A 17,318-nucleotide genomic window follows, 5' to 3' on the forward strand; every position below is an offset into this window, starting at 1 on the left:
GCATCCATTGATTTTGTTCCCAGCTCAGTTGTCTGTGCAGTCAGTTATCATTAGCCGACTTTGTCTTGATTACATAAACACTGCGTTTTTCAACAGTGCAGTTTATGAACGGTGAAGATTGGCTGGGTTTGACAGGAAGTAGAAAAACAGCAAAGCTGAAATGGTTTTAAGTGTTGGGGACAAAAAGAGTCGGCAGGATTAAATCTAAATTGGTCCCCAAAACCAGATTTTTCATTAGTGAAGAACAGAGGACCGGCCCACTTATTACAGCCTCACACAAAGATCTGCCAAGTGCAGAAGCATAATGGCCATAAAGCTTGTGTAGGTGTTGTACTTTTTCTGTTAGTCTATTATATTGGATCAGGTTTAACCTGTTGGTGATTTGAAGTGTCGCTGATGATTAATGGCATAAGATTTTAACTGCTTTATGTGAATATGGTTTACTGGCAGCGTGGAATCGAAGTTTATGTAAGTGTGCTGGATCCACAAGGTACCGTCCTCTCTCTACCCACTCACTGACATTGAACAGAATTTCTGCGGATTTTCCCCGGAGACGATTTCCATCAGACCACACTGGATTTATCTGTTAACCAAGAGCTATCAGAGCAAATGCTGTCTGAAAGAGCATATGTGTGTACAAGACTTGCCCTGTGACAAGACGTGGTGTGATAAGAACACTATTTATATCCCTATTCAATAAAAACTATGCAGAGCATAGACAAAGATCAAATTATTCCTCTTTCCTGGTGCATACAAATATCACATTTATGCTTGGGCCCTTGGAGACAGAGACAAGTTAGAAACAAGAGATCTCTTCATGGCACTGCCTGAAGCAGAGAAATCATCACTGAACAAAGAAGAATAAATCACATTGGTTTTATTCTGTAAAGGCATGCAGAATTGTAGTTTGTAGTTCTGCTTGAATGTTAAATGATGGATATTGTTTAAGTAGATTTTTTAAATAATCAAACACAACCTTTGTTCTTACGACTTTCAGGGGTTAAAGTGATAGTTCACACAAGAATGAAAATTCTGTCATCCTTTACTCACCCTCAGGTTGTTCCAAATCTGTATAAATTGCTCTATTCTGCTGAACACAAACGAAGATATTTGGAAGAATGACAGTAACCAAACAGATATCATCCCCCATTTACTGCCATAGTATGGAAAATTAATATTGTGGGAGTCAATGGGGAATGAGATCTGTTTGGTTACTGACATTCTTCCAAATATCTTCCTTTGTGTTCCTCAGAACAAAGACATTTATACAGGTTTGGAAGAATCTGAGGGTGAGTAAACGATCTCAAAATTTTTATTTTGGGGTGAACTGTCCCTTTAAGTTTTTTCACTCTCAAGTACATTTTCAAGTATCTGTACTTCTTACTTGTTTTGACTGTGGAATAATTTTAGTCAGTTGCATTATAAAGCACTTCACAATTTTATTCCTTCACATTTCATAAAAAAGGTTTTTTACCTTTATTACTTAAGTACATTAAAAACGGTGTACTTTGTTTTACCCCAGTGTTTTTAATCAAACATTTAAAGGCTCGGTTTCAAGGACAAATAAATAAAAATGCCTTAGAAAAAACCAGTACTGGTGTGCCTCTCAAGAGGAAACAATGGCACTGACATATTTTAAAGGAGCCATGAATTACAACCACAATTTTAACCCGATATTTTGTTGTATAAGAGGGAATCGTATTCAACCAGAATGACTTTAGCCACACATAGTACACACTCCCGCATTTGTGATGATCGATAAACTGGTAACCATAGCGACATATTTTTAGGCAAAAGATTTGTTTTGTCCGTCAGTTTAAACTAAACTGCTGATATGCGTTGTGTTTAACGCTCGGAAGGCTCCATCACACAGCGCTCTTTTGCTGTGTTGCCATGTTTGTTATTAATAAGCGCTTTTATGCTTGTTGTTTGGTCTTAGATCCAAAAGCCTCGGCACTTAGGTCTTAATAAATGGTCTGTTGCAGATTTTAAGAATTTCTGGTCTTATAAAATATATAAACAATTAGCATTTGAAGGTTTGTTTTTGTCTTGTTTTTATTTGCTTATTTTTCTGTAAAGATCTGGCAACCCTGTCACTTTAGCGAAGGGCTCTCGAGGGCGGCTAGCCCCGTGTCATATGTGCAAAAGTGAGGACTTGTTTCACTGTTATTTTTATTTAGAGCGACCAAGCAACAAACATGCAACATTGTGCAGCGCCTGGTTGTGGAAGAACACAGTCGCTTCCTTCGGATTTAGATATTAGGGATGCGTGGTTGAAGTTTAATTTTAAGTATGTTCCTGCTCACGTGGGTGAAACATTGAGCATTTGTTCGCGTCATTTCACCATGGATTCCTTTTTGAACAAAGCGCTGGATTTGCAAAGAGACCAACTAAAAAGAAGTGCTGTGCAGTCAATATTGGATCCGACAGGAATGGCGCAGCAATCTAATGTGAGTAAAACATATTATCAGAATCAGAATCAGAATCAGAATCAGAAGAGCTTTATTGCCAAGTGTGCTTGCACACACAAGGAATTTTCTTTGGTGTTGGAAGCTTCTAGTACAGACATTTAACACAATGACAATACAATATAATACGATTTACAGTCTAAAAAGATTCTAAATTGTGCATATATAAAATAAAGACTATTTTACAGAAAATGGGGGATAATAACATATAAGAGACATTGTACCGGGTAGTATATAGTAGAATAAACATATTAACAGATTGTATGTACACTTGTGCAAATGGATAATTTAGTAAGTAGAGGTAGTGTTATATACATGTATACATAAGATGTAGATATAATAAGGCACTATAGTGCACACTATAGGAGTAGTGGAAGTGGAATATTGCTCTTAAGGAGCAGTTATCTGTTTAGGAGGGAGATTGCCTGGGGGAAGAAGCTGCTTCTGTGTCTGGAAGTCCTGGTGTTTGGTGCTCTAAAGCGCCGGCCAGAGGGCAGCAGATCAAAGAGTTTGTGTGCTGGGTGTGTGGAGTCAATGATGATTTTTCTTGCCCTGTTTTTCACTCTGGAATCGTACAGGTCCTGAAGTGTGGGCAGAGGAGCACCAATAATTTTCTCAGCACTACGAACTGTCCGTTGTAGTCTTCGTAGGTCTGATTTGGTGGCCGAGCCATACCAAACAGTAATTGAAGTGCACAGAACAGATTCGATGACCACTGAGTAGAACTGGGTCAGTAGCTCCTGTGGTAGGTTGAACTTCCTCAATTGACGGAGGAAGTATAACCTCTGCTGGGCCTTCTTTACAATGGAGTCTATGTGGGACTCCCACTTCAGGTCCTGAGAGATGGTGGAGCCCAGGAACCTGAATGACTCCACAGTATCCACAGTGCTGTCCAGGATGGTGAGGGGAGGAAGTGATGGAGGGTTCCTTCTGAAATCCACTATCATCTCCACTGTCTTGAATGCATTCAGCTCTAGGTTGTTTTGACTACACCAGGCAGCCAGCTGAGCAACCTCCTTTCTGTAGGCAGATTCATCACCGTCTTGAATAAGGCCAATGACTGTGGTGTCATCTGCAAACTTCAGGAGTTTGACAGAAGGGTCTGTAGAGGTGCATTCGTTTGTGTAGAGTGAAAATAGCAGTGGAGAAAGAACACATCCTTGAGGAGCTCCGGTGCTGATGGTACATGTGCTGGATTTAAATTTTCCCAACCTCACTAGCTGCTGCCTGTTCGACAGGAAGTTAATAATCCACTGACAGGTAGAGGTTGGCACAGAGAGCTGGGTAAGCTTGGGCAGGAGGAGGTCTGGGATTATGGTGTTGAAGGCCGAGCTGAAGTCTACAAACAGGATCCTGACGTAAGTCCCTGGTCTGTCTAGGTGTTGTAGGATGTAATGCAGTCCCATGTTTACTGCATCGTCCACAGACCTGTTTGCTCGGTAAGCAAACTGGAGGGGATCAAGAAGTGGTCTGGTGATGTCCTTCAGGTGGGCCAGTACAAGTCTCTCAAATGACTTCATGACCACAGATGTTAAAGCAACAGGCCTGTAGTCATTAAGTCCAGATATTTTGGGTTTCTTCTGTACAGGGATGATGGTGGAGCGTTTGAAGCATGAAGGGACTTCACACTGCTCCAAAGATCTGTTAAAAATATTTGTGAAGATGGGCGACAGCTGCTCCGCACAGACTTTCAGGCAGGAGGGTGAGACATTGTCTGGGCCTGGTGCTTTTCTGATCTTTTGTTTGCGGAAAAGCTGGCAAACATCCTCTTCGCAGATCTTAAGTGCAGGTTGAATGTCAAGAGGAGGTGTTAATGGTATAGCAGAGATAGGGTCAGGGCGGGTGTGAAGGGTGAGACTCTGCATTTCAAAACGACAATAGAAGTCGTTCAGGTCGTCATTATGTACTATGTATCAAAATTGCTTTGTTAGAGATCGCTTGATATGTCCTGATAATGTGTAACCTATGTTACGTGTCTAACCAAATTCACAGAAGGCTCCAACTAAGTTTACTACGCAAACTGCTATCCAATCATAGCAGTGGGCGTTTACTTCCAAGTCTTCAGTGCGGCACGCCCCTTAAAACAGAGCATTTGACGAGACGGCCTCAAAACCCGGGTAGAAAATAGCCTATTACTTATTGATTTTGATGTTTTCGAATGTAAAAACCACACAAACGTCATAAGCAGACCTCATACAACAGTATAAAACAATAAACAAGCCAACAAACAATACTTCTGACGACTTGGACTGAAAGAGCTAGATGGACCGCAGTCAGTGTGAAATGTTTTTAATGAATCAAAACTAACATTTCTAGCAGATTTAGCATTTGTATGTTTTGAGAACAAAAGGTACCAACAAATTAGCCAAAGTTGATGAAAATGAATAATATGACTAGACGGTCGTCTAAAAGTAATAACCCCATGATTGTGACTAACAAGCTGAAGTAATTCAAAACTAAATTTGCTTTGTTTCACTATTCACAATCTCTCTGTAAAAGCAAAATCCAAACATGCAGGTTGCAAACGCAGACTAGTTATAAACAAATGCTCACATTGTCTAAAAAGATGAAAGGCAGTTTATGATTAAGTAACTGCGCATGGGCTGTTTTTGCAACAAAAAACTTAATGTCTTCATGCATGTTAACTTTTGATCGCTATATTGAACATTTTATAGATAAATCTTGTTGATGAATCTTTGAGTTTAGTGTAAGCACTGAAATTCCTACGTAATGTGCATTTAACATAACTATACACATAATTATCGGTATTATAACTATCATTACCAACTGACACCAAAACCATTTTACATTGTTCACACCAAGCATGAAAAACTACATTACTTCTATTAGTTTTACAAATGTATTTCCATTAGATGTATACAATGCGAGTGGTTTTATGCAGTGTAATACATCACCATGGCCTAGCATGAAGCAACAAAGGTATAACGTATATTTCCACATTATAAACATCACGTCTTTGTCACATGCATTACCGCCCAACATTAGGTGAGTAAATCCTTTCCATATCATGCATCTAATAGGATATGGAAGAATCTAAGAAATTCCATCCATTTCCAGAAATGGGTTTCAGACTGCAGTCTTTTTATTCTAGCCCTTAACGAAAGATGACACGATAAAAAGCTTTTGTTCATTCACATATGGGCCCGGAATGGAGAACGTGGAAACCCGTGATCCGTGAGGCCAGCCCTGGAATCTCACATCTGAGGCCGTTTCTAAAGAACTCTTGTTTCCTTAGACAAAGATACTTTACAGAGATATAGCCAAAACTTCTTATCACTCGTCCACTCACCTGTGACGGCACCGGGAAAGGGGTTGCTCACAGCAACGGTGGAGAAGGAGGAAGAGGTAGCTCCCCCGAAGGGCGTGATAACCGAGGTGGAGCCACCAAACGGGGTGAGCCCTGGTGTGCGGCTGTTGTAGCTGTTGGCGGGGCCCTTGAGCGCCGGTGACTGGCCCATCTGGGTGGGGTCTGGTCCGTAAAGGCCCATGTGTGAACCCGGGGTGGGATGAGAAGGATCAGGGCGGTACTTCTGGGTGGGACCCTTGTCCTCTTTACTCTTGACACAGCCCATAGTCAAGCCTGTGGAGAAAGAAGTTAATATTAACCAGCTGTCACAGCTATTTACATAATTGCACAAGGAACGAGTTTATAACCTTCGTCATTTTGACTGTTTATGGCAGCAATAAACGTTTGGTGGAGGGTTACGTGCAGGCGTTTAGATTCATGGCTTTTGTGAGAATCTGGTTAACAAGGTCATATATAAATCTTATTCTTCCATTATTTATTTACCCTGATTTCATTTCTAACCTGTATGACTTTCTTCTGCGAAACACAAAAGAATATATTTTGAAGAATATTGGTAACCGGACAACATTGATCCCATTGACTTCCGTTGCATGGATTGGAACCAAACCAAAGAGACATTTCTCAAAATATCTTCATTTGTGTTCCACAGAAGAAAGAAAGTGAAACGACAAGAGTGTAAAAAAATAACGACAGAGCCTAATAATACAAAGCCTAGTAATCTTAATCGTTGAGATGCATGCCCCAAAAGCAATAACACAACATGGAATGTGTTTTCTCAATGTGGGAAGCGCAAATTAGACCACAAAACTGTACGAGCATCTGCTTCCTATTACTTGCCAAATCAAAAGCACTTTGACAGATTTGCCGTCATTCCCCAGCAACGCACAGCCACCAAAACATGTCAGAGTTAATCATGCAGGCGTCTTATGAGCAGCGTGGCAAAACTCACTAGGTCACTAATCTATGCCCCGGACCACGTGAACGGCCTCTTGGCAGTAAGGAGGGAAGTGTTGATGTGTTGACTGCTCCGTGAGGGCAATATGATAGGACGGCTTCACCCTTGCAGGCAGGGCTTGGGAAAGATGACAGTATAATCTCCAGACGCTTGTGTTTCTGCCAGGCCTCTATGTCTGGACTGCTCCCGGCCTGACGCACTAGGTCACACACGTGCAGGGGAATGAAGAATGCGAGCGAGGCCTTGAAGGAACAGGTGACCCTGAGTGGAGGGTTTTACGGCACAGCAGGGCCACCACTCACAAAACACTGAGAGCTTGGAGTCTTTGTGTATATGAGAGAAACAGATGACTACGGACAACAAGATAGAGAAGGAACTCTTGAAATGTTTAAAGGAATAATTCACCCAAAAATGACGTTAATGAACAACCTAAACTCTGTCTCACACAACGCTAATGTAAGGCTTGGGAACACATGAAATGTAACACACAAAGCATGGACCATCATTCATAAGCATAAACATGGGGTCGATAAGATTATGGTCATTTTGGAGATTGACAGCCATAGTTTTCATTCACATTCATCATGTATGACTATGTATAACTTCCTTTCTTTAGCTGAACAAAGTTTTTTTTCAATATAAAGTCAGACATTTAAAGTACATGTGTAGGTTCCAAAATGGTAAAGCTCCAAAAAAGTAATCCTGACTACTCCAGTGGGTAGATAAAGCACAATAAGTGAGAAAATGGTTAACATTTTATGTATATTTAGTGAAACTGCAACCAAAACAAGCAATGAAATTAAATCAATAAATATTAAAATATTAAAATGTCAAATCAATATTTTTCTTTGTTCTGCTAAACACGAAAGAAGATATTTAGAAAAATGTCAGTAACCAAACAGATCTCATCCCCCCATTGACACCCATAGTATTTATTATACTGCCCTACTATGGCAGTAAATTGGGGATGAGATCTGTTTGGTTACTGACATTCTTCCAAATATCTTCCTTTGTGTTCAGCAGAACAAAGAAATTTACACAGATTTGGAACAACCTGAGAGTGAGCAAATGATGACAGAATTTTCATTTTTGGGTGAACTATGCCTTTAAGGGGGATAAAGGATCAAACATATAGGTATTAAAAGTTACATACTCAAGGAAATACAAGAGCAGTAGGCATAAAATAAAGTTTGTGATAAAGAGATGTGCCATGTGAAATTCATACGGAAAAACACAAAAGCAAGTACTCCTGAGAAAGAGTTTGGCTTGGCTTGAATTGGGCCGAACATGTCCTGACGCGTATGTGCAGTATCTGCACCTCTGATCTGTCAAGGGCGGAAACAAGCGAAGACGTAGATAGAAAGGTATCACCTCTCAGGACAGGACAAACCCATGATGGATGGGTGCTACACGTTTCCCTTGTAAGCGTAAGCTTTCGTCAATCCCAGCTCAGATCAGAGAGACAGAGAAGAGGAAGTAGCTAGAAAAAGACCTGACCCCCGTCGAAGTCATAAACAGCTCAACTACATCATCATCTACTCTCATAATTCTAGAATGTCACTTTAAAGACTGGGTCTGAGGGGACTGTTGCAACGTTTTATTTAAAAGACTGTCTGAATTTAAACATCCTCTTCACAAATGAGCTTCATTTAATTTGATAAACTATAACCTCTGATAGCTACAAGCATGAGAACCAACATCCAATGTCAAAACTAGCTCACTGCTATTATAATAGCAAGCATGACGTCATGCACCTGCAGTGCAGACAGCTCACTTGTTTACAGGGCTCCCACACCTATTGACCGACTGACGTCTCCAGCCATTTGTGGTTACTAGATAAATAATTTCAGACTTACAGAGAAAATTTTTCAGCTTTCTTAACATTCAACAAGTGAAAATAGATATCATAACAGTAACAATTTAAAGGCCCCCTAATCTAGCCCTCAGTCCACAGAATGTGTCCACAGAAAGTTTAATTGTACTGTGCCCTACATGCCCATTTGTGCCTGTGAGGAAAAACAGGTTGTTTTGGTGTGTCTCTTTAAATGCAAATGAGCTGCTGGTCTCCGCCCCCTTTCCAGCAGAAAGCACAGGTTACAATTTAGCAGACTGCTTACATTCACACACAGCAACATTACACACTGCATGAAATGTAATTTTAAGGACATTGTAATATTTACTCTTTAATGATTTTCTTGGGTTTTCTATGACAGCGAGAACCCTGTGATTATGAGGAGAGCTATTCAGTTTTTGTCACATTGCACACTTGAAGTAAAGACACTGTGTTAAGTCACAATGCCGTTGGACTCGGACTACAAACTGCAGTGAGAATGTGGTCTGTAAGCACAATCTGAGCTTTGTATGAGAGCTGCCTGGTGCTCAGTGTGTGACAAGCACACAGAGCTGATGGAGGAGCTACAAATCTAGACGATGACTCAACTCCCCTCCACATCTTTTTTTAGAGATGACCATACTGTATAAGTCACCATGCACTGATGTATACCTGTATGAAATACAGTTGGCTTTCGGTTAACCCAACCTGCCCTCTATTGAAATTTAACCAGATCTCTTGAAAAAGACAAGCGGATACATGTCAGCAAAATTGAGTCTGGGAAACTACGTGATTGCACATTGCATAATGGGTCATTTCCAGCATGATTTATGACATGCTGCTTATCAGGATATTAGTACACCTTGACAATAGAAAAAGTGCAAGATTTTTTAATACAAAGAAAAGCTTGACAGGGAAACAAAGGCAGGGTACTTCGAAATCAAGGAAATCATCACACTCTGTCCTTAAAGAGTGGTCAGCAGTTTAAAAATTATGGTGTTGTAAAGTCCCAACTTGCATTGCACCGCAGATGTCAAATTCCCATTATACAGAGAGTAAGTACGATGGGGTGATGTGTTGAAAGAGACAGCTGAGACTGAAAGTTACACACAGATGTGTGGATTGTTGGCAAACAATGAGATGTCTGTCTTTATAGAGGGTTGAAAGAGCATTAACTGTGTGTACACATCAGTGACACGGACGGACGAGCCTCATTCTTCATGCTCTAATGAACTCTGTGTATAGAGAAGTGTGGGGTAAGCTGTGAACTTGAAACTAATAAACTTAAATTTAGAATTCTGTTATACAATGTTAGAACATCAATACTTTTGGTTGGTGGTCTTATTTTCCTGATGTTTGATTACATAAAATTTATGATAAATGTCTATATTTCATATATCGTCACAAAATCTGTGGCCCCCCTGGATCCATCTTGGGGACCCCAGTTTGAGAACCACTACACTAGGCAATAAAAGATGCAAAGGTACATACACTTAACCAAAAAATTAGGGGTGTGAGTATGAGACACTTACCCCAAGAGGCGAGACGAGACACGAGACTGGGTTCACAAGAATTTTTTAAAGAAATCGTCAATGATGAAATATATAGGGAAAACTCTTTAATTCACCTTAAAAACACAAAATTAAAAAAACGTAGGCATTATAAAATCAACTTGTACTATATGAAACAAATGTGTGATGAATGTTATATAAACGGAGGATATAACGCTGGATTTTGAGATCGTTTGAAACTGATAGATGGCGCGGTCCCAGCGCTAAAAGATGCCGGACATGAACTGCACGCGGTAAGTGAAACTAGGTCATACGTCTGTGTTTTGTTGGCAATCGGCGTGTACGTGCATAATGTACTCTTCGAAGATACGACGTATGCAATACTACTGTATAGGCACTAAACATGTGCACGGTTAATCGCGGTTACCACTAAATCCTGCTGAAACCGAGCTGGCTGCAATAATGCAAGGTATCGATTATTTTATTGATGCGTCGCTTGTCCCTGAAGCATGTCTCTGGGATCAGTAGGAAATGCTGCTCGATCTAAAAGCAGTGTGAGTTTGAGTCGCTTATAACGTGCATTTAAAAAAGCAACACCCGTCAAACATGATCATTATAAATATATTTTATTATCATGAAAATACCTGAGGCGGCATGAGGAACAGTGATAAAAACCTGTCCTGTGTCAGTCCGTTGCATTTCTGTACTGACTGCCATAGCCACAGTTAAATTCCTAAAGTCTTGCTAATCAGCCTTGCCTGAGTTTCATTAGCCTTGCCTTGTTGACCATTCTTTATTTTGCTACTCCAGCGCCATAGTTCCTGTTAGTTTTTCTCCTTCCTGGCCAGTATTCTCCCGTTGGCGTCCCGGATCCTCGGCTGCTGACACCACAGCTCTATCGTCGGAGGTTCAGGACGGGTATAGTTTCGCTCCCCGCTGTACTGTTCTTCCAAGTGGTCAGTCGTGGGCCTAATGGTTAGGGAGTCGGACTCGTGACCAGAAGGTTGCCGGTTCGATTCTCAGGGCCAGCGGGTAACAACTGAGGTGCCCTTGAGCAAGGCACCTTACCCCCACTTGCTCCCCGGGCGCTGCAGTGATAGCTGTCCACTGCTCCGGGTGCATGCGTGTTCACGACTTGCTGTGCGCGTGTTCACGACTCACTGGATGGGTTAAATGCAGAGGTCACATTTCGGGTATGGGTCACTATATCTGACAAATAGGTCACTTTCAGTTTCTCTCCATTGGAATCGGACAGGTCGAGTTTCCCTTCCCGCACTGCCTTTTCCCCCAAATTGGGTTAGTTCTCTCCTTTTGGGAGTCAAAGACGGGTCGAGCTTGCCTTTCCGCGGACTGCTTCCTGTTACACTGGTGACACCACTCCTGACTTTGAGTGTTTTTGCCTTGTGCGTTGAGTTTTTTTGGATTTTGAAATAAACTTGTTTTTCTCCATACTTGAGTCTCCATCCCTCTGCGAGTCTTGACATTTAGTTATCCTGTTGTGTGTAAATCTTCCTTCTCATAGGTTTTGCTCACATAAAGTTTTCCTTTCAAGTTGTTTTCCCTCATAAGCTGGGTCATACGGAATCCGCAGACTTTTTTGTTAATTCCACCCTACAATTTGGGAAAAATCTGCAGAATTCCACAGAATAGTTTTAAATGTCTTTACATTTGTACACAAATATAAATGTGTTCAAATAGTATTCAAATGCTGCCTGTCTATGCATTTAAAGGCAGATGACAGCAGATTTGGTTCTGCTTATTTAAAAAGAGGCAGAGAAGTGTTATCGATTATCGCTAAGACTGATTAAACTCTGAATACACCAGACCAAATTACTCTGAATTCATTTGAACCAACAGAAAAAGTGCATGTCAAGATCATATTTATATAGGCTATATATTGTTTTATTATTACGAAAGGGCTTGTTACTTTATTATTATGCAGGGTTTTTCCTGCATAGAGAAATTGGAGGCGGCCGCCTCCGTCAAATGTCATGTCGCCTCAGGCTCTCGCCAAAATTATGTTGCGAGTCTTCACAAGAAATGCTGCGTGCATTTAACAGACTGTCATTTGTAACTGCAGTTGCGACATTACACCACAGTGGAGGCGCTGTTTCGTTATCAGCACACTGAGGCGCTAAAAAGAGTTGCAGAAAAAGAGCCAGCCTGTGTTTCACAGCTGTTTGTTTTGCATCAAAGTACGTTTAATTTCTTGAAATGTCTTAAATTAACATGACCTACATCATTGTAATGTCTTTAGCTGTGCAGTTGGATCGTTGAATCAGCGTATACTGTACACAGCGAGTTCGCCAGTATGAACGCACATTCTGTTCAGAACGACTCGCACACGAATGACTCAATTGAACAGATTCATTTAAACTATTGAACTTTTCAGTCACTAGCGAATATAAGAGATCAATGAATCATTTAAAGTGAACCACAGAGAATGAAAGATGTGAATGAGCTTTGCTCATTTAGAAAGACTGGTTAATTCAGTTGGCTATTGTGGGCTGAAAAGTTAGTTGAAAATGATAAAAATGCTTTATTTGATTAAAAAAACATTTCTGTTTGGTTGAAAAGTAATTAGAAATGCACCGATTGCAATTTTCTTTGCTGATTCCGATTTCATTACAAGTGAAACCTGCCGTTTCCGATTTTCTATCCACAAACAATAATTGACAGTATACTGTATATAAAACCATATTAACTTTTCTTCAATACACATTTTTTTATTTTCATTGAATAAATGATTGAACATTACAATTTCTCCAAATTTCCCTAAATGCAGTTCTCCAAGCTGCATTAAATTACAGAATCTTCTCTTTCCCAAACAACTCTTAAATTGAAGAACTCTGTGACTGAAAAGAAGTACAAATAATATAAAATAACTAAACATGTCACTTAATTTACCTTTTTCATTTTTGTACTCATCTCACAAAAGTCTAAGATAACAATACAGTAAAGTACTTCAACTTTATTCTCGCCTGTTTCTGTTTATGAAACTAACATTGCTTTATTTCATTTTTTCTGAAATGTCAAATAAATGGTATTTATCTTGTGTCTGTAGTATTAAAAGAAGTGGGTTGATTTTTGCTGCAACTTCAATAAAAAAGTTACAAAATCTTATTAGTGAATTCTACTCTAAAGATGTATATGTATTTGCAGTTTTTTGTGTTAGTAAAGAACTCAATCAGATATATATCACATATCGGTTGATTTATTCATTTTTTTATATTTTGGATTTTTAAAAACAAGTAGAAGTCGTGTTGAATGTCATTTTACCTAGGTGAAATGACCACAGTTTTAACGTAAGACAAGGAATCAGGTTGAATGGAATTTACGCGCGTGCAGTCAGCCGATATGAGAGATGCGCGTCAGTTCAGTTGAGTTTATAATGTGCGGGCTTTGAGTTTTCAGTGCACGAGAGAGCTTGTGATGCGCGCGGCTCGGGCTTTTCCTCGCGCCAGAGAGAGTTTATAATGTGCGGGCTTTGAGTTTTCAGTGCACGAGAGAGCTTGTGATGCGCGCGGCTCGTGATTTTCCTCGCGCCAGAGAGAGTTTATAATGTGCGGGTTTTGAGTTTTCAGAGCACGAGAGAGTTTGTGATGCGCGCGGCTCGGGCTCAGGAATTGCTATGCGCGTGAGGGTTTAAAACCAGCGCACGAGTTGTTCCCGTTTGGCAATCAAGTAATAACAGCGCACGCGGGCATCAATGACGCATTTGGATGAATGATATTGACTTATAGCAATAGTTTACTTTCTCTTGTTTAAAAGGTTGCGCTGGTAAGTAACAATGTTGCCAACTGCACTGACCTTAAACTCTGATAGAATGCTAATTGCAGTCACACATGAGCATTTTCTAGACACATAAGCTGCTGTTTTTGTCCACAAATCCAGCTTGTCATAGATAAATGCGTAATTGCCCCGCCCCTCGATACTATCGTGTATCGGCGATCCACAGGCTGGCGATCGAACGATCTGATTATATTGAATATCGCCCAACACTATACAATAGTAGTATTGTTGGTAGTTAATCTAGAAATATTGAAAAATGTAATTGAGGATGGTTTAATGGCTTAAAAAACATCAAATCGAAAAAAGCAATTCACGCTGTTTTGTGGTACAAAGAAACTAATTTGCTAGTGCATGGTACACTCCACAGGCCCAAATATCACATACTGTTCTTTTCTAGCAGAAGGTGATATTTCTTAGGCCTCAGTGACTTCGCTTTTTGTATTACTTTGTTGTCTAAGCCACTTAGAGAGAAGCAGTGCTTCAAGGCCTGTATTCTTTAGTTATACATTACAATGACTTTTCATGTCAAAGAGGTCAGACAAAGGGTCACAAATCTCACTGGGCAGTTGGTGGAGGTCACACATCTGTTAGGCAATGTAAATCAACCCAAACTGTTTAGCAGGTTGGTCATATGAGGGTTTATGAACTGAACAGAAGAACAAAATACATGAAAAGGGACATCAAATAATTCAATGTCTTACAATTACCGCAATATAAATAGCCGCTGAAACATGTATCTACACAAACTGATCAATAACTACCATAAGAACATAATGAACCCTTCCAGGCTAGCGGGAATCTGAATCAAACCTAATACGGTTGGATTACACAACATCCCTAAAGCTTTCAGTGATCCATTCTGACAAATTTAAAGAGGCGGTTCACCTAAAAACGTCATGCATTCTCCACTATATCAGTGATGTCACCTTTGAACCAATGAACACTATTCACTCTGATCATGATATTATGTTACACACCAATGATGTGACCTCAATTCTAATCGAATACTCTGAAGTGCTGTGATATGAACCCCTTAATTACAAGACGTCTCATTACCACTTCAGTGTTGATGGTATGAATCAGCTGTCTTACAACCGTCAGCCCCGCTGCTCTAATGACTGCACAACCGCAGAGAGAGTTAGACGAGACAGCCATGAGAGCTCATTCACAAAGGCTGTAGAATGATTCTGGTTAGCAATAGTCAAGCACAGTTACACACACACTCAAACAGGCCTGATTAAACAGTCACATCACCAGAATGACTCATGAAACACAGGGGCCCTGTGCCAGTGCTAGTCAGATCAAATGGATTAAGGACAACAAATCACCAGCACCTCAGAATGTCCATCCTTGTTATGTATGAATGTGTTGTTATCTGCAATTGTACGTGCTGCAGGTCTTAATAGTAAAATAAGGTGCTGTGTATAATCTTTTGGAGGATTTATTCACAGAAACGCAATATAATATACATAACTATGTCTTCAGAGGTGTATAGACCTTACATAATGAAGCGCAGGGCTCTAGAGTGCGACCAATTTGGTCGCATGTGCGACCTTATTTCTCAATGGTGCGACTAAAAAAAATCTGAGGTCGCACCAGATGTTCGAGGGAGAAAAAAAAGTCTCCGCAACTCTGAAAGTCTCCCTGTGATTCAACAACAGACACACATTAGGCCCATATCGTGGTCTAAACCAATCAGAGATAGTGAAGGGCGGACCCCCCTCTGATTGGCTGTGGTCCAGATATTCCTGTACGTGTGTGTACCAGAGGTCGCGTTAACCAAAAATTCTCTGTCATTGACAGATTTTTTTACCAGTGATGGAAAAATCTGAAGGCTGTCTGTCCGTCATTTTGACGGATTACAATGAGGGCAATTTATAACTCCCCATTTCTCTTCATTAGAGCGTGATACGCTCGCGAAGGGACGTGCGTGTTTTCACCTTTCATTGTTATTGACTAGACATATGTGATGCGATCTGGGAAAACCCGTTGGATGTCGCGCTGGGACGCGGGAAAGACAGTTCACCTATCAAAGTAAACCACGTAACATGAAGAATGAAGGAGTATCAATGCACATTTTCCAGTCCTGTGTAAACTACAGCATGCAAAGTTTTTTTATACAATGTTTTCGTGAGACCAGGTCGTCTATGAGAATCAGGTCGTCTACGAGTCATTTGGCACCGTGTCTCTCACAAACTTGCGGTGCGTGTCGGAAGAGGGAGGGCACGTGTCGGGCCTCTCCCCGGTCCCATCGAGTCAGGCTCTCTGCCGGGGGAAGGGCCCCCAGCTATCCGTGGCCTATCGAGCTTTCCACGTCGCTGTGGTATCGCTGCCTTCAGGAAGGATTCCGATTTAAGAGCCGTTTAGTCGTAATCCCGCAGACGGTAGCCTCGCACCAGTGGCTCCTCAGCCAAGTGCACGAACCAAATGTCTGAACCTGCGGTTCCTCTCGTACTGAGCAGGATTACTGTCGCAACAACACGGCATCAGTAGGGTAAAACTAACCGGTCTCACGACAGTCGAAAACAAGAATAAATATTGGCAAGGCATTTCAAACAAAGGTGGCGTGAACTCCGTGAGGATTGAAAACGGATGCAGACATTTCTTCAGAACAGGTAAGACATTTCAATATTTCAATAGATAATCAGAATCAGAAAGAGGTTTATCGCCAAGTGTGCTTGACCACACAAGGAATTTGTCTTAGTGACAGAAGCTTCCAGTGCACATACAGGTTAAAAAGTGACAAGGCACATGTAACAAAACGTAAAAAAAACATAGCGCACTTGTTGTGTCACTACAGACGGGTACAGTTTCATCGGTTGTTCTTTCTCTCTTTGTTATGTTCATTATGATAAATGTAACTTAAGCCCTATTTGCACGGGATTAGTATTATCCGGGGACCTCGTGTGATTTAGAAATTACCTCCCCACATCTGTATTTCATGTGATGTGGCGCACTCGCACGGGAAAAGTGAAGCCTGTGATTTTACTAAAATTTACAGACTTATTTCCCAGATATGATGGCAAGGCTTTGTGTATAGTTTATGTACATATAGTTGTATGGTGAACTGCAGGGGTCTTCAACTACCTTTCTTTGAGGGCCAGATTCCAAAAGTATAAATAGGATGCGGGCCAGTTTTTTACCATATTCTCATTTCTTCTGTTATTTTGTTTTTCTGTTATTTATTGCGTTTTGTTCCTTTTATACTGTTTTTGTTGCTGTTACTTATAGGCCATGATTAAAACATGCACACAAATATTGCATCCAGTATAGACATGTGCCCAGTTAACCGCGGTTACCACCAAATCCTGCTGAAACCGAGCTGGCTGCGATAATGCAAAGTATCGTTTATTTTATTGATGCGTAGCTTGTCCATGAAGCAAGGCTCTGGGATCAGTAGGAAATGCTGCTCGATCTAAAAGCAGAGTTTGAG

General features: G+C 40.7%; 1 protein-coding gene across 1 annotated transcript in view; it reads right to left on the minus strand.

The window, feature by feature from the left end:
* The window catches only part of yes1 (YES proto-oncogene 1, Src family tyrosine kinase), a 38,939-nt gene that overhangs the window by 16,869 nt on the left and 4,752 nt on the right, over nucleotides 1-17,318 (minus strand). Inside the window, exon 2 of the mRNA XM_057333246.1 lies at nucleotides 5,779-6,069. Coding sequence (XP_057189229.1) covers nucleotides 5,779-6,061 — 283 coding nt within the window. The 5' untranslated portion in view covers nucleotides 6,062-6,069. The remainder of the gene's footprint in view (nucleotides 1-5,778; nucleotides 6,070-17,318) is intronic.

The sequence above is a fragment of the Triplophysa rosa genome, linkage group LG5 (genome assembly GCF_024868665.1).
Source record: "Triplophysa rosa linkage group LG5, Trosa_1v2, whole genome shotgun sequence".
In the NCBI taxonomy this organism is placed as follows: Eukaryota; Metazoa; Chordata; class Actinopteri; order Cypriniformes; family Nemacheilidae; genus Triplophysa; species Triplophysa rosa.